At 47.3% G+C, this 21,323-nt stretch overlaps 1 protein-coding gene across 6 annotated transcripts in view; it reads right to left on the bottom strand.

Moving 5' to 3' along the window:
* ankrd11 (ankyrin repeat domain 11) overlaps positions 1-21,323 on the bottom strand; it is a 184,426-nt gene that overhangs the window by 3,898 nt on the left and 159,205 nt on the right. For all 6 annotated transcript variants that reach the window (XM_036980649.2, XM_036980651.2, XM_036980646.2 and 3 more), the window contains 6 exons: positions 19,151-19,283; positions 11,089-11,262; positions 9,860-10,060; positions 7,629-7,771; positions 7,391-7,538; positions 19-7,229 (listed from right to left, as the gene is read on the bottom strand). In XM_036980649.2, coding sequence (XP_036836544.2) covers positions 19-7,229; positions 7,391-7,538; positions 7,629-7,771; positions 9,860-10,060; positions 11,089-11,262; positions 19,151-19,283 — 8,010 coding nt within the window. The remainder of the gene's footprint in view (positions 1-18; positions 7,230-7,390; positions 7,539-7,628; positions 7,772-9,859; positions 10,061-11,088; positions 11,263-19,150; positions 19,284-21,323) is intronic.

Raw genomic sequence — 21,323 nt, 5'->3', positions numbered from 1 at the left:
GGGAAGGGAGGTACTCACCACTGGGATGTGCAGCTTGCTGAGAGGCTTGCCATCCAGCAGGTAGGAGCCTGTGTAGGTCACATACTCAGCGTAGCACTGAGGGGCCTGTGGTGTGATGTAGCACAAGATCTTCCTCTTCTCCTCTATTTTTTTCCTTATCTGCAGGTATTCGAAGTAAGGGTTAGAGCGGTCACTGTGGTAGGGTTCTATGTCATCCAGTTTGATGGCATTGACAATGACAGCCAGTGTCTGTTGAATCATCTCCCTGGTCTGCTGCATGGCTGTGTTGACCAGCTGAACCTGCGGTTTCGGGAACTTCCTCTTGCGTGGATGCTGCGTCTGGGATTCCTCTTCCTCCACAGGCCGCCCTTTAGTTTTGCTGACCACTACAGGAAGCGGCGGAGGGGGAGCCGGGGTAATGGTTGGTGTGGTGGAGATGGTGGTGACAAGTTCCTTTTCTTTCTCCAGAACAACAAAGGGGACAAAGGTAGGGGTGAGGATAGGGGTGGTTGTGGTTACAGCCATGCTCATGGCGACAGGGGTAGGGACAGATGGAGGTATCACGCTAGAAGGTATAATGCTGGTGGTTGTACTCTCTGCTACTACTCTACTACTCGGCTTTTTTGTGGTGGTGGTATTCTCCTGTTTTGCCAGCATCTGGGCCCTGTTTCTGGTCATCCTCTGTGGGATCTCCTCCACCTTCTTGGGAAGGTCAGTTGACAACGTTGTCAGAGTGACCGTGAGCTTAGACGTGGTCTCAAGAGCCTCCGAAACATGGACTGTTCCAGAAATCGTGACAGCAACTGGCAGAGGAACTGAGGGGACAGGACTGCAAGTTGGCCCAACAAAGGGATCTGATACCTGCCCACTTTGTTCTGGTTTAACAGTTGTCAAGGAGTCCATACATGGAGTAATTACAACTGATAAAGACTCGGTCAGTGACATCTGCTTGTGATGCTGGGTATTGTTTGTATCAATAGCTGAGAACATGTTTCCATCGCCCTCATCAGTCTCTTCATATGTGGCTCTGTTTTCAAAGACCTGTGTTTTCACTAAGTTAATTTCAGGGACATTCTGAGGCTCAGACTCAAATTCTGGTTGGAAATTGTGTTTTGGTGAGGGCACAACCAAATCATGCAAAGAATCATTGAGTGTTAGGACCTCGGGAGGGCACAGGGGTTTGGCCAGGATAGGCAGGTCAACCTCCATAAGCTCTTCGCCCTCTATTGTTTCAATAGCAGGAGGCCTTATATGAGCAGATGGAGGCTTGTAGTCGGCTGGCTTTGCATCTCTGACGTCAAGCTCTGGCATCTCCTTGTCTGGCAGGGAGGTCGGGAGGGAGAGAGAAGGGAGGTCAGGTAGAGAGAAAGGGCCAAGATCATCCAGCTCATCCACTGTAGCTGAGAATGGGTCTGTCCAGGGCACCACTGGCTCGTTGCTTACTGCTAGAGGCATATGGCTCTCAGAAGTAAAGCCATGGGAGTTTTGCCTGCCGACTTGTACTGCACAAGAAAGCTCTGAGTCCATCTGGTGATTATCCTCCAAGTTTGGCTTGCAGTCTGTGAAGAAAGACTCTAACCTTGTGGAGGATGAGGTGGTTGTCAAGTAGTTTGGTTCCAATTCCATGGGTGTCATTTCAGGTCTTGCTGGAGAAATTGGAATGTCCTCCACAGCCTCTTTTTGCTCGTCAAAGTCAGGGTCAGGCACATAAGACCTGTAAGCAGCATATGGAGGGGTCACTGATGGATGGCCAGGTATGGCAGTAATGTGCTGCAAATCACTGTCTGAATGCGAGAAGGGGCTGGTTATCTTGGAGACCGCTGCCTCTATTTCCCCATAAGTCCTTTGAGGAGATTTCAAAATCATCTCAGAGTTCCAGCTGATGGTATGATCACTGGAGTTCACCTGGTTGGGTGGTGGATGTGGGGGAGTCAACTGATGCACCTCTGTAACTCTTCTGTCTGGAGATTCAGCCCAGCTCTTCCTCAAAGGCTCTTCAACTCTTGGAGGAGAGAATGAGCAGACGTCCCTCGTCTCCTCAGCAGCATGATGATCAGAATCTGTTGGTTCTTCAAGATCCCCTTCCTCCTCCTCCTCTTCTTCTTCTTCCTCCCCCTCTTCTTCATAGTCCTCTTCTTCCTCCTCCACAACAGGGGGCAGATACTCACTGCCACTGACTGGGTCAGAGGGAACAAGACTGTGCTCACTTTGATGAGGCTCAGAAAGGTCATCAATATCCAGGGGAGGAAGAGCAGCAGGTGCAGGGGTGGGTGGAGCAGTAATGTCCAGACACGGCTCCTGGGGGTCAGGTCTGTGGACTGGCGTTGAGGGCTTCATCAGGAAGTTGTTGTAGACACTCTCAGGTAGGTGTTCACAAGTCTCTGTGCCAGCCATTGCTGTGGTGGCCCCATCTAGTGCAGGTTCGTCAAGTTCCAGCCCGGGAGACAGCATTCTAATAGGTGAGAAGTAAGGAGGAGACAGGCATTCAAGTCTCTCCACTGATGCTGCCTTGTCTTCTGGAGGCTGGGAGGCTGCCAAGTCAAACTCAGAGGCGTCTGGCAAAATGTGTTGTAGAAACTTGCCAGCTTCAGCTTTGAACTCCTCTTCCAGGGGTCTTCTAACATCAGACGAAGCCGATCGACTGACAAGGGGCAACTGGAGATTCTTAGCCGGAGTTATACAAGTCCCTTCTTGGAAGGTGTGTGATGAGTTGGAGTACCTGTCAAAGAAGGATGGTGAGCAGGCATTCATAGACATGGCCATGGCTGATGAGTTCTGACAATCTAACCCATCAAACATTATATCAGGGTAGTCCTCTGCACTGCAGGATGGAGTCCGTGGCGTCTGCATGATTTCCTCATAGCTGGGACAAGAGATTACAGATGTGGGGGTGGGAACACCCGTTGGTCTATTCTGTTCTTGCCTAGGTGAGGCAGGGAGATTTTCTTTCATCTGATGGCCTGCAAGCCAGTCCTTTGAATTTTGAGTGTCAATGGGTTGTGGCATTCTTTCCGGAGACATCATTTGGGCTGGGAGACCAATATCTTTGAGCTTCTTCTCTTTCAATGCAGATTCTAAACTATTAGATTTTTTGGATGATAGTTCATTGCGATTTTTCTTTATTTCCTCAGTGGACTTTGTTTTATCCCTAAGTTTGGGATCCCCTGATCTGTGTCTTAGTTTCTCCATCTGCTTCATCCTCTCCTTATGCTTCTTATGGCGTTCTTCAATCTCCTGGTCTTTTAAACCTAACATTTGCCCAAAGCTGGTTAGTCTGAGATCCCCATCAACCAGAAGCTTTGAACGTGGACGGTTGTCTTTGCGAGCTGTTTCTTTAGACTGAATTACTTTTTCATTTTCTTCTTTAACCTTGGACTTAACATGGTCCGCCCTACTGTCTTTGTCCAAAGAGTCTCGAATTCTTTCTTTTTTCACATCAAATTTGGGACTGTCTTCCTTTGATCTTTCCTTCAAATTGGTAATTTGAGGACTCTCTTTCATTCCACATTTAATCTCCTCCTTTGAGTGTTTAAGTGATCCAAAGCCATCTGTGTACTTGTGCTTCTCCTCTTTGACTTTCTCCTTATGTTTCTCTTTTTTCTTTTTGTCCTTGATCTTATCACTGATGACAGTACTCAATTTGTCTTTGTCAGCTTTTTTAGACATCTCCTTTTCAAACTCCAATGTCTTATCAAATTCATCTTTATCACCCTTAGACCCAAATGGAAATGTATAAGGGTCCGCTTCTAATGGCATAGGCTCTTTCTCGAAGGGCAGACTTTCTCTGCGTCCATAGGATTCTCTTATTTCCTCAATCTTGTCTTGTTTATCCCCCTTTTCCTTCTTGACTTTGTCCTTCTCCTTGTCATGACTCTTTTTGGACGACGATGAAGATGAATGCCGGTGCCTCTCTTTCTCTCTGAACTTGTCTTGAGGATTAGATATGGAGAGTGAGTCTCGTCTCTCATCAGTAATGTCTGGAAGGCTGATGTTGGAGGAATCATAGTAGCTGCTGAGCACTGGCTCATGACCCTGATCAGTGAAGCTGTCTGAGGATAACTCACTGTTCTTGTCATTGGAGTCATCCTTGTAGTCATTCATGGCCTCTTCCTCCAGCTTCTCCAAGAGCGACTTTTCATTTTCCCCACTCCCCTTTGAGGGCTTTCTGTCGTTAACATAATCTTGCTTGTCTTTATATTTACTCTTGGTCTTTTCCTCATTGACGTCCCTCTTGTCCAGCAGCTTCTGCTTGTTTTTCTTCTCTTGGTTTGAGTCCACAGACATTCTGTCTTTGCGTTCCTTGTGTTTTGCATCAACAGAATCCTTATCTTTCTTGTGTTTCTCCAAGGAACCCTTCCTCTCTTTTCCCATATCAAATGTGGTCTTGTCTTTTTTCTTGTGGTCTTTTTCTTTCTGTTTTTCTGTTGTGTGTTTGGCCTCAGCAGAATATTTTCTGGGTTTTTCCGTTTGGAAGTGATCAAGCTCATCCCTGTCAGATGTGGAGTCTTTCCTGTGAGAATCAGACAACCCAAGGGAATCACTTAACTTGGCCACACCCCCATTGTAATTGTCTTCTTCATCCTCACTTTCATCTGTGAAAATGTCTGCTATCTTGTACCATGTTTTCTCAGGTTTAACTTTCTCAGGTTTCCTTTCCTCCTTCTTCACCTCAAGGACATCTTTATCCCGGTCAGCATGCTTGTCCTGTGAAGCTTTTTCTTTCTTGTCCTTAGTTTGTTCTGAAGACACCTTCCTGTCCTTGTCTTTGCTGTGTGTGTCTTTGTGTTTGTCTTTAGCTCCCTCCTTCTTGTCTTTAGAGCCTCTGTCTGTGTCCTTTTCTTTCAAAAGCTTCTCAGTTGAGGTCTTCTCAGGCTTCTCCTTGTCCTGTTCTATGGATCGGTCTTTAGGCTTTTCCTTGTGTTTGTCAGCTTTTGTCTTTTCTCTCTTTTCCACCCCATCTCCCTTTCTCTCCTTCTCTTTTCCAGAGTGGTTCCTCTCTCTAATTTCACATGGTTTGCTGACAGTTTCAATTTCTTTGACGGAGGCATCATTCCCATAATCGTCTCTTATGGACTCCTGTTTGATTTTCAAGTCCTTTCTTTCTTTAGTGAACTCATAGGAATCTTTTCGGTCTCTACTGCTGTCCGTGGAGTCCTTCTCTTTCTTCTCTTTGACAGTATCTGCAGATTCCTTTCGTTTCTTCTCCTTTTCCACAGAGTGGCTAGAGTTGAGTTTCTGTTTTTCGGTCAAATCCTTTTTCTTGTCACAGATTTTTTCTGAAGAGTCTTTCTCTTTCTTCTTGGAGGTAGGCTCTTTCTCTGACCGTTTGTCATTATGATCTAATTTCTTGTCTTTGATTTTGTTCTCCTTCCTCCGGTCTCTGCTCTCTATTTTTTCAGTCTCAACGATCAGCTTTACAGTGTTGCTTGCTTTATATTCTTTGTAGTCCTTCACAGGAGGAGCATCCCAGCTGTCATCTCCATATAGGTCGCAGTCAGAGGAAAGGTCTGACGCCCATCGGTCATGGTGGTCGTCTGAGGCACTGAGCTTGGTGTCTTCTAGGTTTAAGAAACGGTTACTGACATCATAGACTTCATAATCAGGCTCTTCCTTCAGAACCTTTTCTTTCTTAGATTTTTCCTTCTCCTCCCTTTTCTCCTTATCCACCTTAATATGTTTTTCTTCTTTTTGCTCACTGCTCTTCCTGTCTGGTTTAGATGACTTGTCCTTTGACTTTTTCTTCTTCTCCTCCTTTTGAGTCTTTTGTTGTTTCTCCTCCTTGGACTTCTCTTTTTCCTTGAGGCTCTTTTCTTTTTCAGCTTTCAAGGGCTTTTCCCTCTCCTCCTTGCTAGGTTTCTCCTTGGTGGACTCTTTTGTTTTCTTGGATTTCTCCTCCTTAGCAGTTCTTTGCACCTCTTTTCCAGAAGACCAGTCTCTGTCCTCAGATTTGCCCTTCGACAACCTGTCCTCCTTTTTCAAATGCTCTTTTTCATGTTTAGAGAGCTTGACCTTGCTTTCAGCTGGGGACTCAGTCTCAACAAGGAGTGACTTCTGCCTTGAATCATCAAAATCAAAGGAGAAGCTTTTAACAAATTTCTCGTTCATGTCTTGATTGAGCACTAAACTGGGAGCCTTTTCTTTCGCTTTGTTTTTGTGCTTGTGTTTGACTTTATGCTTTTTCAACACTTTGCCATCTTTATCCGTTTTGGAGACAGTACTGTCTGTGTTGGAGTTCTTGTGAAAGTCAGAGTTCTTTTTGTCTAGTGCATTGGTGTGCACATTGTTTTTCTTTCTGTTTTCCTGTGCTTTCTTTCTCACCTGTTTCACTGACTCAACACTCGAGTCGGCAGAGGAGTAGTCCGACTCACTGGAAAGCCTTGTTCTAACCGAGTCAGAGAGAGAGCTTACATCTGACCATACAGGTGATGACACAGTCTTCCAGCCGTCTGTCCTCCACTGCTTTGGGTTATGCTCTGTTAGCGAGGGTGTCAGTTTCTGAGAGCTCATGCTTCCATGAGAAGAGGAAGAAGAGGATGCAGAGTGAGTACTGAACTCTGAGGATTCTTTTAGGCTCATTGTGGAGTCCTTTATACAGTTCGAGTTCTTCATAGAGCCTTCATCATCCTCACTCCCTATGTCCCCACAATCAGAGTCAGAAGTGCAGAATTTGTCATTGACTTTACCAAATCTGACCTCCTTACTGACATTTTTTGTCTCCTTCTTCCTCTTCTTCTTAACTTTAGTCTTCTCTTTCTGTTGCTTAGAGCTCAGTGTAGCAAAGTCCCGGGCCTTGGTATTAGTAGGTGGCGCTGGTTGTCGTGGTGTGGGCATAGGTGTGAAACACAACGTTCCATCATCCTCGTCTGAGCTGTCAGAGAGAATCCGTCTAACAGCCTTCTTTGGTGTGAGCGAGTTGCTTTTGGAATAGGTTTTGACCACCTCCCCCTTCGGTACTGAAATTAAGCCGCCAGCCTTGGTGACACTGGGAGACTCCTTGCGGAACTCTTTCTTGAGCAAGTGCTTGTCGTCCACCGGAGGGACGCGCTCTTCCTCATCATCCTCGTCAAACTCATACTCGTCCTTGACGGGGGTAGTTGTTGTGGATAGGGGCTGTTCCAGCCCTTTCTTCCCTTTCAGCTTCAGGCCCTTCTCAAACTCTGAGTCTGTGTTATTTCCATCCACTGAACTGGATGGGGCAAACGATGGGGCATCTTCTTCCTCTGAAGATTCTGGGGAAAAAAACACACACACAAAAAAAAAAAAACTGTTAAATAACAGCAAAAATCTGTTGCACCCAGTGGTTAAAGGAAAAGCAAGGAAGTTAAAATACAAGTAACAAATGGCAGAGTGAAGGTGTTCAGAACTACTCATGGTATAAAATGTCACACACCTGACGAGCTCTCCTCACTGGAAGTATACGTGCCTTTTCCAAGCAACAGATTGAGCATCGTTGGGGAGTTAGCAACCTTCAACGCGGTTTCACCCCTTCTGTTGCTTTGTCGAGGGTCCCCTCCATACCTTAAAAGCAACTTTACCACCTACAAAGAAACATTGAAACATTTGTCTCAGTCCTAAACACGGCCGTTGGCTTTCTACATGAGCATTCGCAAGCGTTACACTGAAATTACCTTGAAGTGCCCGTTGTTTGATGCGTCATGCAGAGGGGTGTCGTCATCCAGGCCCTTGGTGTTGACCTCTGCACCGGCTGCCAGCAGCTGCTTGGCCACGTCGTAGTAGCCTCGGTTGCACGCTTCATGCAGTGCAGTCCAGCCTGTGAATCCCAAACACAGTTAAATAACGGCTCTAATGTTTCTCAAACGTAGGATTCAAAATTATTACAGCACTCAATTCTGAACATTTTAGATTGCTAGAGAAGCTAGAAATGTGCCACTATTTTCATGAATATAAAATGTAATACAGAAGTATGGAGATATGAGGTGAAAGGCAAGAGGATGGAGAAGGAGAAGCGAGAGAGATAGAGAGAGAGAGGGGAGCATCGAGAGAGCGAGGAGGAGCAGAGAGAGCGAGGAGGAGGAGCAGAGAGAGCGAGGAGGAGGAGCAGAGAGAGCGAGGAGGAGGAGGAGCGAGGAGGAACAGAGAGAGCGAGGAGGAGGAGGAGCAGAGAGAGCGAGGAGGTGGAGGAGCAGAGAGAGCGAGGAGGGGGAGGAGCAGAGAGAGCGAGGAGGAGCAGAGAGAGCGAGGAGGAGCAGAGAGAGCGAGGAGGAGCAGAGAGAGCGAGGAGGAGCAGAGAGAGCGAGGAGGAGCAGAGAGAGCGAGGAGGAGCAGAGAGGGCGAGGAGGAGCAGAGAGGGCGAGGAGGAGCAGAGAGGGCGAGGAGGAGCAGAGAGGGCGAGGAGGCGCGAGGAGGAGGCGCGAGGAGGAGGAGCGAGGAGGAGGAGCGAGGAGGAGGAGCGAGGAGGAGGAGCGGGAGGAGGAGGAGCAGAGAGAGCGAGGAGGAGGAGCAGAGGGAGCGAGGAGGAGGAGCAGAGGGAGCGAGGAGGAGGAGCAGAGGGAGCGAGGAGGAGGAGCAGAGGGAGCGAGGAGGAGGAGCAGAGGGAGCGAGGAGGAGCAGAGAGAGCGGGGAGGAGCAGAGAGAGCGAGGAGGAGGAGCAGAGAGAGCGAGGAGGAGGAGGAGCAGAGAGAGTGAGGAGGAGGAGGAGCGAGGAGGAGGAGGAGCGAGGAGGAACAGAGAGAGCGAGGAGGAGGAGGAGCGAGGAGGAACAGAGAGAGCGAGGAGGAGGAGCGAGGAGGAGCAGAGAGAGCGAGGAGGAGCAGAGAGAGCGAGGAGGAGCAGAGAGAGCGAGGAGGAGCAGAGAGAGCGAGGAGGAGCAGAGAGAGCGAGGAGGAGCAGAGAGAGCGAGGAGGAGCAGAGAGAGCGAGGAGGAGGAGGAGCAGAGAGAGCGAGGAGGGGGAGGAGCAGAGAGAGCGAGGAGGAGGAGGAGCAGAGAGAGTGAGGAGGAGGAGGAGCGAGGAGGAGGAGGAGCGAGGAGGAGGAGGAGCGAGGAGGAGGAGGAGGAGCGAGGAGGAGGAGGAGCGAGGAGGAGGAGGAGCGAGGAGGAACAGAGAGAGCGAGGAGGAGGAGGAGCGAGGAGGAGCAGAGAGAGCGAGGAGGAGCAGAGAGAGCGAGGAGGAGCAGAGAGAGCGAGGAGGAGCAGAGAGAGCGAGGAGGAGCAGAGAGAGCGAGGAGGAGCAGAGAGGGCGAGGAGGAGCGAGGAGGAGGAGGAGCAAGGAGGAGGAGGAGCGAGGAGGAGGAGCAGAGGGAGCGAGGAGGAGGAGGAGCAGAGAGAGCGAGGAGGAGGAGGAGCAGAGAGAGCGAGGAGGAGGAGGAGCAGAGAGAGCGAGGAGGAGGAGGAGCAGAGAGAGCGAGGAAGAGGAGGAGCAGAGAGAGCGAGGAGGAGGAGGAGCAGAGAGAGCGAGGAGGAGGAGGAGCAGAGAGAGCGAGGAGGAGGAGCAGAGAGAGCGAGGAGGAGGAGCAGAGAGAGCGAGGAGGAGGAAGAGCAGAGAGAGCGAGGAGGAGGAGGAGCAGAGAGAGCGAGGAGGAGGAGGAGCAGAGAGAGCGAGGAGGAGGAGCAGAGAGAGCGAGGAGGAGGAGCAGAGAGAGCGAGGAGGAGGAGCAGAGAGAGCGAGGAGGAGGAGGAGTAGAGAGAGCGAGGAGGAGGAGCAGAGAGAGCGAGGAGGAGGAGCAGAGAGAGCGAGGAGGAGTAGAGAGAGCGAGGAGGAGGAGCAGAGAGAGCGAGGAGGAGGAGCAGAGAGAGCGAGGAGGAGGAGCAGAGAGAGCGAGGAGGAGGAGTAGACAGGAGGAGGAGGAGGAGCAGCAGAGAGAGTAAGATGACCACCAGCCTGCAGGGGCAGCGACTCACCTGCGAAGTCTTTTACATTCACGTCCGCTCCCTCACTGATGAGCTCCTTGATGCGGCGTGCCTCTCCACGGATGGCTGACCGGTGCAGCCTCGTCTCGCCCCTCTCATTTCTCTTATTTACTTTGTCTTTGGTTTTAGATGCAGAGTTTGGCGTTCCCTTCTGTCCCAGACTTGACTGCGACTGATGCTTTGGTGTTGTGTCTACAAGAACAGGACAAAAACAGAGTTTTAATAGAATTGGCATGATTAATTTCTATAGTAAAAACATACGCCAAATGAACATATTACAGTACCATTATGTAACAGTGCAGAATATTTCATTGAAAAACAATTGTTACAACTCCATCGCCTGTAGGTGGCGCTCTTGCTCAAAACATCAGAAGGAGAACGCCAAGACTCCCAATTGCTCGAGTTCATTTCATCACATTTAGTGGATTAAACCAAAGCCTTAACCACATTTACATTATTGAGTTTGCAGAGCGTGGTCCTGAATGCCATTTGAAACTCACTTCGTCTGGGTTCTGTCTTTAAGGCACAAACTCAGGCACGGCTGTTTAACAGCAGCAACCCACCAAATAATACAAACAGCAGGAAACATATGACCCAAATCAGAAGCACAACATAATGACTAACCCATAGAGATCAGCTCTATTACTTAATAAGAGGAAATATAGCCTACTAAAGCCTGTGTTTCCTCAACGTTTAAACCGCAATGTTTTAACGACAGAACCTAAGTACAGCACTTGAGGAGGAAATGCTAAATCCGACTAATCTAATAACAGATAGCAGATATGAAATGAACAAAAAGCCTTGGTCTGGATATTGTGTGGTTTGGCCCAGATCTGATAGTGCACTATTAGGTCGCCTCAGACCCAATCCCTGGGGTAAGCTACTTTCATTTCCCTCATGGTTGAACGCTACATCCTAAAACAAAGAGGCACAATTTACCATACAGGAACGTGATACCAACTTGTAGAGCCCAAAAATCTCCCACAAACAGCCAGTCCCAGAAAAGAACAGTGGATTAAGACAGCGGAGGTCCATTTCACTGTAGTAATGGAAATTGATGAGGGTTATCTTGTATAATTGAATTCTAAATAAGCAGTGTGGTCTGTTCTTTAATGAAGCATGGTGCAAAAGTGTGGCTGGGACGCTAAGCACCAGGGACACAGCACCCCCCCACCCCCCGCTGAACCCTCAGAGACGTGGCATCCATGACAAACGCGCACCTGGACTGTTGACTGACTCTTCAGCCGTCATCTGCATGAGAAGAGCCACCTGCTGCCGCTCAGAGAGGGGGTACCCGGCCCGGATCCCTGGCATGCCCATCCCAAACGGCAGGCCTGACTTCCTGGTGTTGGTGGGTTCCTTTTTAATGCGCTTCCGTTCCGGACCTTGCTTTTCTGTGAGGAGAGAGGGGAACGGACAATGTGAGGCCTATGGGTAGAACAGACACACATACAAACACAGGATTGCAAATTGCTCAGGTTATATCGGCTTTTACTTCAGCAGTCAAATTGAAGTGATTTCAATTCTGACCACAACAGTCATTGATAACAGTCATTCAACATCTCCATGGCAACAGGTCAGATAAATGTCCTCTGTGATGTTCTAAGGAAGCCCCTTGGTGAAACCCCTACCAACTTCTAGTCTAGTTTAGGCCTCATCCATCTGAGGCAGCTGATGGTGGTGGGCATTTAAACCCAGCTGCCCCAGAGGCAGGGAGGGGTCAACTATTGACAGTCTGATGTTTATGTCTCTCTCAGGGGGTGTGTGACTTGGCAGAGTGACAGTGATTACAAGATGGCCAGTGTTCATTTCAATGTGGCCGAGCCAAGGTCATCACAATGGCGACTTGCCACTGGACAAAAATCAGCAGCTCCTCAAAGACACGCCCATCAATTATTTTCAGTGTCATGAGGAATGATCAAATCTCCACAGCAAATGTCAGTATTACTTTACTATTGAGAGACAAATACATAAACACTCTACATTTGCAACTGCTGGACGATTTGGAGGTACGCTCCGTCAATGTTTGAACAAGCCCAAACTGCGCCAGCTTCAAGATCCTTCCAAAACATTCTGACATCAATAAAAACAAATGGCATGGCCTTCAACTGCGTCCATGGAGACAACACACATTGTCTAATCAAAAGGGGAGATCTACAAGCCTGCTCGCCGTTGCTCTCAACACAGTGGATTGCTCAAGGCCACAAACAAGAATTAATAGGAGTAGGAAACGTGGCAGCTCACACTTCCGGGCACAAAACCCTTTCCAGAGATTTTCCATAGTCAGAGCTGATGAACTTTCAGTAACATCTGTGAATACTTACACCTAATGTACCCCCACCCCTGATACACACTCACATCCTGAAAGGAATTAGCCATTTAGACACATTCCTTTTAATCAGACTTAAACAGCATGAACCACAGCAGTGGATGTTTCAGGTGGTGGATGTCGAGGACTGAAAACGCTAGAGTTGCTGTTCCAAGCCTTGACAGTGGGCCCCAGTCAGTAATGAGCCTGCTTCAGTACTTGAAAAGGGCTGCTATCAAACTACATTCAAGCTGCCTAACTACAATGACTTTTTCAGACGGGATTTTGGACATGCATTGAGTAGGCTATGTGGCACGCAAACATGTGTGATGCATCTTCAATGTAAATGAGATACAGTGGGAAGACGGGAAAACAACATAACAGCAGGAAGTAAGCCTCACACACATCCCAACATGGATGACCAGGATGGGATTAAGACAGAGGCATCTGAAAATGCAATGTAAGCCCATAGACATCTGTAGCTGGGTCTAATTAAACAATTAAATAGCTTTTTAAGAAACATTTAAGATATATATATATATATATATATATAACTGGCAAAATAAGGCCTATTGTATACAATGTCATTTGGATTTTTCCTTTAACTTGAGAGATTTGATGGCAAAGTTGGAGGGAGACCAAACTACCTCACTGTTCCCAAGAACGCCAGCCTAGGCCAGGGGCGGAGCCCACAGCAAGACGACAGTCAAGTTACAATGGGCCCAGGACGCCACTGTGTCAGCCTATTGTGGAGACGTTGCTATCAGCATCCCACAGTATGGGCAGGCAGAACCAGAACCAGCCCGACCAGAGGAACCAGGTAGGCCTAGTCCGTTTGTTGTGTCCCCAAATTCAATAGGACCACAAAGATGACAAGCTCATCTTTCTATTATTCCACTTGGGACATCAAACATGCTGACAGCCTGTCTTTCTCTGAGTGACAGCTATGAATATATTCCGACCAGTTCTGTCAGTTGGGGTTCCTGCCCCGTGGGAGACAATTATTATTAGAGGTAGACGAGATGAGATGAGCTCCGTTTGCTTTACTGCAATGTGTATGTAGGACTGGCCTTCCTGTGTGTTAACTTACGTAGAACATGGGAATCAACTGTGAAGACACGAGTGGGACGACTAGGCAGGGTGAGATCTCATGGTCAATGTGTAAATACATTAGCACCACAACTCTGTCTTCATTCTTAAACTGAGATCGAAACTGAAAACAAAGCATGAACACTACTAGCGCTCACGACTACACATGCCAACACCACCACCGCCCAGTCACACAGGAGCCAGACACATTCATGCTTCGGTATGGGGATTACCCCCAGGGACAGTGAGAGGCAATGCCTGGGACAGTGAGAGGCAATTCCCTCGTACTCAGAAGACAGGGAGAGAAGAGAGAGCTCTGCTGTCAAGCAGCTCAGTCAGACACAGCCAGCAAACAGGAAATTAAGGAAGAAGAGACTGGAAGTGGCCACAGGATGTTGTGTCACTGCTTTGTTTTGTGCTTGGCTACGATGACAAGAGCAGAGGAAAGTGTTGGTGCAGAACAACAGTCTTCAGTGGTGATAATCACAGAGAGCGGGACAGATTGGCAGACTACCGAAGGGCTTTCTCTCACACCGTGTTGGCCTACCTACTGCTGGACCTCATCTCCATGTACAGAGTAGACTGGGTCATCCTGATGTAGGCTACAGTACACACAAGGTGTCAAAGGTGGTCTGGAGAAACAATGGAACCGTTTCAGAACGCCTGGACAGAGTGCAACTACTAGCCTATCTAATATACCTAGTGGAGACTCAAGCTCCAAAACAACTGAACCTGGACCAAATCTGATTTCAAGTCAAGTAACAGTGAATAATTCATGGATCTTCCAAAGGATGGGAGATGAAACATTAAAAACATTTCTCCCACCAGGGATCTGAATAATAGTGGTGTGCAGCAGGCAGACAGGGCTGATTTGGGATGCGGTGGAAAAGATCTCAAGCCAGCAGCCCCTCCCCCAATCCCCCCTGTCCCTACTGAAAGCAGCACCTGCTGCACCTGCTGATAAGACAGGCATCCTGTATTCCTGCCATATCGTGAAGGTGATGATGTGTGTGCTAGCCTGCAAGTAGCTGATCTGCACTCATCACTGTCTCTTATCCGTCTCCCGCTCCTCATAGCTTTATCCAGAGCAGTCCCCTTGCTGAGCAGCCCTGGCCATGAGTCCTACACTCCTGCTGCAAGGCCTGTGGATGGGCTCTACACCAATACAGGTTACAACAACCATCTGCTTGCTACACAAGCTACCATCTCTAGAAGAATGTCTTGTAAACTGTCAACACCGGTGTGTTCAAGATAACAGAGCAATCCCTGCAATTAGCTACATCGTTCATCTAACAGATGCCTCGGGGAGAAAACCTTCAGTAGAGATCGAGTGCCCTGTTAGAACCATAGAAATGGATGTTATGCACTCAGATAAGGCACAACCACACACACGGACTTCACTTTAAGTACTGACAGGGTAGTACTCGTCCTAGATAACTAAGACTGTAGAAACACGGTCACCTTGTGGGTTCGGAGAGTGCAAAGACAACACAAATGCACAACGAAGCAAATCCCTGTCCACAAAAGGACCAACAGTATGAACTACGCATTTCAAATGGAGTATGTAGCCTAGTCCATGTTCGATGAGCTCCCTGTGTCCTCGGTCTGTTCCCATCAAAACTATCCAAATAATAAGGGGATGTGAAGGGTCTGACTTGCTCATCTTTCATAGCTGAACAACACAATCAAAAGTAGTCACGCCGTACATTTCTCAAAAGCCAATGTTATGCTACAAATTCAACACTAGCTGCCTCAAACTATAGCTTCAAAACACTCGCTCATAGGCCAACTATGGTAAGTTGTGTTACAGATCTTATGCAAAAATAGAGCATAGCCTCAGTCTGAACTCACCATCAGCACACTAGCGCGAGGAGCTGGAAGCACAGGGAGTGTATTCTCCCAGCAGCCCGCAACACAGTGAAAACAATAGACCTGCAGTTCCTTCTCTGAGTAGGAGAGGAGCCACGCTGGACTGACGGCAATAACCTCAAGGCAGATTGAGAGAAAATGGCTATGACGTCATTAAGGAGGTTTCTGTTTCATCATTCGCGCTCTGTGTTGTTTTTTTCCACTCAGGGTGAGGAGGGTGGAGCAATGTGAAGGCTCTCTCTCCTGCAGAGGGTCATACGACGCCCAGTCCACTAGGAGAGGACTGTACAGCCTGCACATCTCAAAGTTCACTACTGGAATCCTTGTGGCTTTTCTGCAGGCACAAGGGAGCAAGCCAAGGGGCACACAAACCCTCCATGCACGGGCCTACTGGGCCACAGTCTAGACTCTATCCCCACAATGTAGCACCGTAGAAGGAGAGTTCACCATATCAAGGGGAGATACAGTATCCCCAGAAAGACACCATCAACGTCAGAGGGAGGGGATAGGGCCGGCTGTAAAGTACTTAACAAGTTCCATAGGGTAGAGACAATAACACAGCATGAAAGGAACTAGCTATCAAGGCCAAGACAACAGAAGAGGGGAAGTGTGTGTGTGTGAAACCACACACACACACACACACTACAGTGTGTATGGGTTAAATAAGGCAGCATGGAGACACAACTAACACAATGAAGGATTAACCATTTAAATGAATGTTTCCATTGTACAGCCAGGTTTAAGACATGTGGATGGAAAAGACACTGAGAAGGATAACAGGCAGGGAAAACGAAGACAAACGCAACCCGAAAGTGTATAAATTACGGTCTAGTTAATGTGAGAGACATCCAGCCTTGCTGTTGAGGCAGAGACTCCACCCTAACATTAGCATGACAATAGACAATCAGGGCACTGTTCTAGACAGGGGGAGGGGAGAAACTGAGGTGGGAGGCAACCTTTCTCTGCCAACAGCCTGCGAAAAGGTTACAGGGCCACTACTACCAGCATACACACAAATACAAAACCAAGCCACTATAGCTGTGACTAAACAGTGATGACAAGGGAAAGTTACTACGCTCCTGATTTGGTCACTCAAGCTGCACTGAGAACACAAGTTCTATATTCAATATCTCTTCAAAACAGAGAAATACCATTTTCAAACGTTTCCTGCAAAAAGCCAACACACGTCAACAAAACAAAAAAGAGAGAAATGTACACAATGGGTTGGACTCCATATTACCCAAAGAAATAACAGCGGAAGTTCACAGCAGCATTTCAAACCAACCCAATAGCCCAGCACACAGATGTGGATTCCATTAGAGTACATGTTATTACAGACCATCAACAAATCATTTCAAGATCCTCAAAGCTCAAGCCAAACAAGCTGGAACAGTAGTTCCCCCTTTCTCTCTTATTAAAGAATAACACAAGTGAGTGTCAAACCTTTCCAGGCCCTCGTGATTGACAAATCCTCACTTAATTGGCCCATGTTCCGTGTGGCCTTTTTTCTCTTTTTCCCAATGATGGACAGTTGAACCAAGTTAAACCAAGGCACACAGCCTACTTCTTTGAGGTTATAAAGAAACACTGCCTGCAGGAGCTCCTCCATCACACCTCTCAGCCCAGCACCTCATCATCCTCAGGAGGCTGAAGAAATTTAGCTTGGCCCATAAGACCCTCACAAACGTTTACAGAAGCACCATTGAGAGCATCCTGTCGGGCTGTATTACCGCCTGGTACGGCAACTGTACTGTCCACAACCGCAGGGCCCTCCAGAGGGTGGTGTGGTCAGCCAAATGCATCACCGTGGGCACACCGCCTGCCTTCCAGGATACCTACAGCAACCGGTGTCACAGGAAGGCCAAGAAACTCATCAAGGACCTCAGTCACCCGAGCCACGGCCTATTCACCCCGCTACCATCTAGAAGGCGAGGTCAGTACAGGTGCATCAAAGCTGAGACCGAGAGACTGAAAACTGCTTCTATTTCAAGGTCATCAGGCTGTTAAATATTTACCACTAGCTGGCCCCTGCCCAGTACCCTGGCCTTAAGTTAAGTCACTTTCACGAGATGGCTACCACCCGGTTACACTACCATGCACCTACCATGTACATAGAGTCATGGAACACTGGTCACTTTAAGTAATGTTTACATACCGTTTTACCAAGTTCCTATGTATATACTGTATTCTAGTCAAGGCGTATCCGATTTAACTATTGCTGTACATATACTATTCTTCAGATATACTACATATTCTATCCATATTGACTATACATCCCATTCCACCCACATTTATACTCTGGACTCCGACATTGCTCGTCCTAATATTTCTTAATTCCATTATTTTACTTTTTAGATATGTGTATTATTAGATATTATTTAACCAGTTGCATCTCTAGGGGCGCTATTTCATTTTTGGATAAAAAACGTTCCCGTTTTAAGCGCGATATTTTGTCACGAAAAGATGCTCGACTATGCATATTCTTGACAGTTTTGGAAAGAAAACACTGAAGTTTCAGAATCTGCAAAGATTTTGTCTAAGTGCCCCAGAACTCATTCTACAGGCGAAACCAAGATGATACGTCAAACAGGAAATGAGCAGAATTTCTGAAGCTCTGTTTTCTAATGTCTCCTTATATGGCTGTGAATGCGACAGGAATAAGCTTAGACCTTCTGCCGTTTCCCCAACATGTCGGCAGCATTGTGACGTATTTGTAGGCATATCATTGGAAGATTGGCCATAAGAGACTACATTTTCCAGGGGTCCGCCCGGTGTCCTTTGTCTAAATTTGTGCGTAATCTTCAGGTGCGGGCATTTTCTCCTGGGATTCAGGAGAGAAAGCACACTTCCACGAACGATATATTATCGAAGAGATATGTGAAAAACACCTTGAGGATTGATTCTAAACAACGTTTGCCATGTTTTCAGTCGATATTATGGAGTTAATTTGGAAAAAAGTTCGCGTTTTGAGGACTGAATTTTCGGGTTTTTTTGGTAGCCAAATGTGATGTACAAAACGGAGCTATTTCTAATACACAAATAATCTTTTTGGAAAAACTGAGCATCTGCTATCTAACAGAGTCTCCTCATTGAAAACATCTGAAGTTCTTCAAAGGTAAATTATTTTATTTGAAGGCTTTTATGTTTTTGTTGAAATGTTGCGTGCTGGATGCTAACGCTAATGCTAACGCTAAATGCTACGCTAGCTAGCTACTTTTACACAAATGATTGTTTTCCTATGGTTGAGAAGCATATTTCGAAAATCTGAGATGACAGTGTTGTTTACAAAAGGCTAAGCTTGAGAGATGGCATATTTATTTCATTTCATTTGCGATTTTCATGAATAGTTAACGTTGTGTTATGCTAATGAGCTTGCTGATAGATTTACACAATCCTGGATACAGGGTTTTTTTCATAGCTAAACGTGACGCAGAAAACGGAGCGATTTGTCCTAAACAAATAATCTTTCAGGAAAAACTGAACATTTGCTATCTGAGAGTCTCCTCATTGAAAACATCTGAAGTTCTTCAAAGGTAAATTATTTTATTTGAATGCTTTTCTGTTTTTTTGTGTAAATGTTGCCAGCTGAATGCTAATGCTAAATGCTACGCTAAACGCTACGTTAGCCATCAATACTGTTACACAAATGCTTGTTTTGCAATGGTTGAGAAGCATATTTTGAAAATCTGAGATGACAGTGTTGTTAACAAAAGGCTAAGCTTGAGAGCTAGCATATTTATTTCATTTCATTTGCGATTTTCATGAATAGTTAACGTTGCGTTATGGTAATGAGCTTGAGTCTGTATTCACGATCCCGGATCCGGGATGGGGAGATTAGAAAGGTTAACTGTTGGAGCTATGAACGTAAGCATTTTACTACACCCCGAGTAACAGCTGCTAAATATGTGTATGCAACCAATAAAATGTCATAATTTCATTCTTCCAGCATGCAAAACTACACTTCCTGGCTGCAAGGCTGAGGAAGTGATGTCACGTCACATCCCCTCCAGTCTTACCTGAGTCAGAATCTTTCTGGTCTCCATTGGCTCCAACAGTGAAGGGAAGCTTCCTCTTGGATGCCTTCTCTTTCATCTCTTTGACGCCATCGCTGCGGTCCAATTTAGGAGTCTTGTTTGACAATACTTTATCCTGGCAAATAAGAAAGAAAACATGAACACCGTATTGCACAGCTAAACTCAGCAAAAAAAGAAACGTCCTCTTACTGTGTTTATTTTCAGCAACTTAACATGTGTAAATACTTGTATGAACATAAGATTCAAAAACAGACAAACTGAACAAGTTCCACAAACATGTGACTAACTGAAATGGAATAATGTGTCCCTGAACAAAGGGGGGGGGGGGTCAAAATCAAAATAACAGTCAGATACACCAGTCAGTATCTGGTGTGGCCACCAGCTGCATTAAGTACTGCAGTGCATCTCCTCCTCATGGACTGCACCAGATTTGCCAGTTCTTGTTGTGAGATGTTACCCCACTCTTCCACCAAGGCAACTGCAAGTTCCTCCCATTCCTCCCAGGAATGGACCTAGCCCTCACCCTCCGATTCAAGGCTCAATGGGATTGAGATCCGGGCTCTTCGCTGGCCATGACAGAACACTGACATTCCTGTCTTGCAGGAAATCACGCACAGAACGAGCAGTATGGCTGGTGGCATTGTCATGCTGGAGGGTCATGTCAAGATGAGCCTGCAGGAAGGGTACTACAGGGGGGAGGAGGATGTCTTCCCTGTAACGCACAGCGTTGAGATTGCCTGCAATGACAACAAGCTCATTCTGATGATGCTGTGACACACCGCCCCAGGTCATGACGGACCCTCCACCTCGATCCCAGAGTACAGGCCTCAGTGTAACGCTCATTCCTTTGATGATAAACGTGAATCCGACCATCCCCCCTGGTGAGACAAAACCGCAAAGTCAGTGAAGAGCACTTTTTGCCAGTCCCACCTGGTCCAGCGACGGTGGGTTTGTGCCTGTAGGCGACGTTGTTGCCGGTGATGTCTGGTGAGGACCTGCCTTACAACAGGCCTACAAGCCCTCAGTCCAGCCTCTCTCAGCCTATTGCGGACAGTCTGATCACTGATGGAGGAATTGTGCGTTCCTGGTGTAACCCGGACAGTTGTTGTTGCCACCTGTTCCGCAGGTGTGATTTTCAGATGTACCGATCCTATGCAGGTGTTGCTACATATGGCCTGCCACTGCAAGGACGATCAGCTGTCCGTCCTGTCCTCCTGTAGCGCCGTCTTAGGCGTCTCACAGTATGGACATTGAAATGTATTGCCCTGGCCACATCTGCAGTCCTCATGCCTCAGGCACGTTCACGCAGATGAGCAGGGACCCTGGGCATCTTTCTTTTGGTGGTTTTCAGAGTCCGTAGAAAGGCCTCTTTAGTGTCCTAAGTGTTCATAACTGTGACCTTAATTGCCTACCGCCTGTAAGCTGTTTGTGTCTTAACGACCGTTCCACAGGTGCATGTTCATGAATTATTTATGGTTCATTGAACAAGAATGGGAAACAGTGTTTAAACCCTACAATGAAGATCTGTGAAGTTATTTGGAATTTTACGAATTATTTTTGAAAGACAGGGTCCTGAAAAAGGGACTTTTTATTTTAATTGACCCTTTATTTAACTAGGCAAGTCAGTTAAAAACAAATTCTTATTTACAATGACGGCCTAGGAACAGTGGCCTTGTTCAGGGGCAGAACGACAGATTTTTACATTCTCAGCTCTGGGATTCGATCTAGCAACCTTTCAGTTACCAGACCAATGCTCTAACCTTCCCTAATGTTGGAGACTTCCATTAGCACTGGGAGAAGACAGAGCCTGGACAGACAGAGACACAGGGACACAGCCCATCCAGGACAGGACACACTGGCAGAAGGACACAAAGAGAGACAGGCAGGTTGCAGCTGCGTATCCCAAAGCTTTACACTGCAGTGTGCTTCTGTCTGCCCCGAGACTTCCAGAGATTAGGGGATTTGCAGAGCGTGACTTTTCCATGGAATTTCGTCTCGGCGCTCGGGCAGCAGAGCAGCACAGACAGTCCCAGATCGGAAGAGAGAGCTGGAAGGAGAGGTAACACCGCAGGTGTCTGTGGTCCACGGCAACTGGATCCCATCAGAAGACCCCTTCCCTCCGTCAGCAAGCGGCCTGCTCCGTCACCAATGGCTC

Source organism: Oncorhynchus mykiss, chromosome 6 (assembly GCF_057628025.1).
Source record: "Oncorhynchus mykiss isolate SJ-2025 chromosome 6, ASM5762802v1, whole genome shotgun sequence".
Lineage (NCBI taxonomy): Eukaryota > Metazoa > Chordata > Actinopteri > Salmoniformes > Salmonidae > Oncorhynchus > Oncorhynchus mykiss.
The sequence above is the reverse complement of the archived record's forward strand: the minus strand, read 5'-3'. Positions and strand labels throughout refer to the sequence as shown.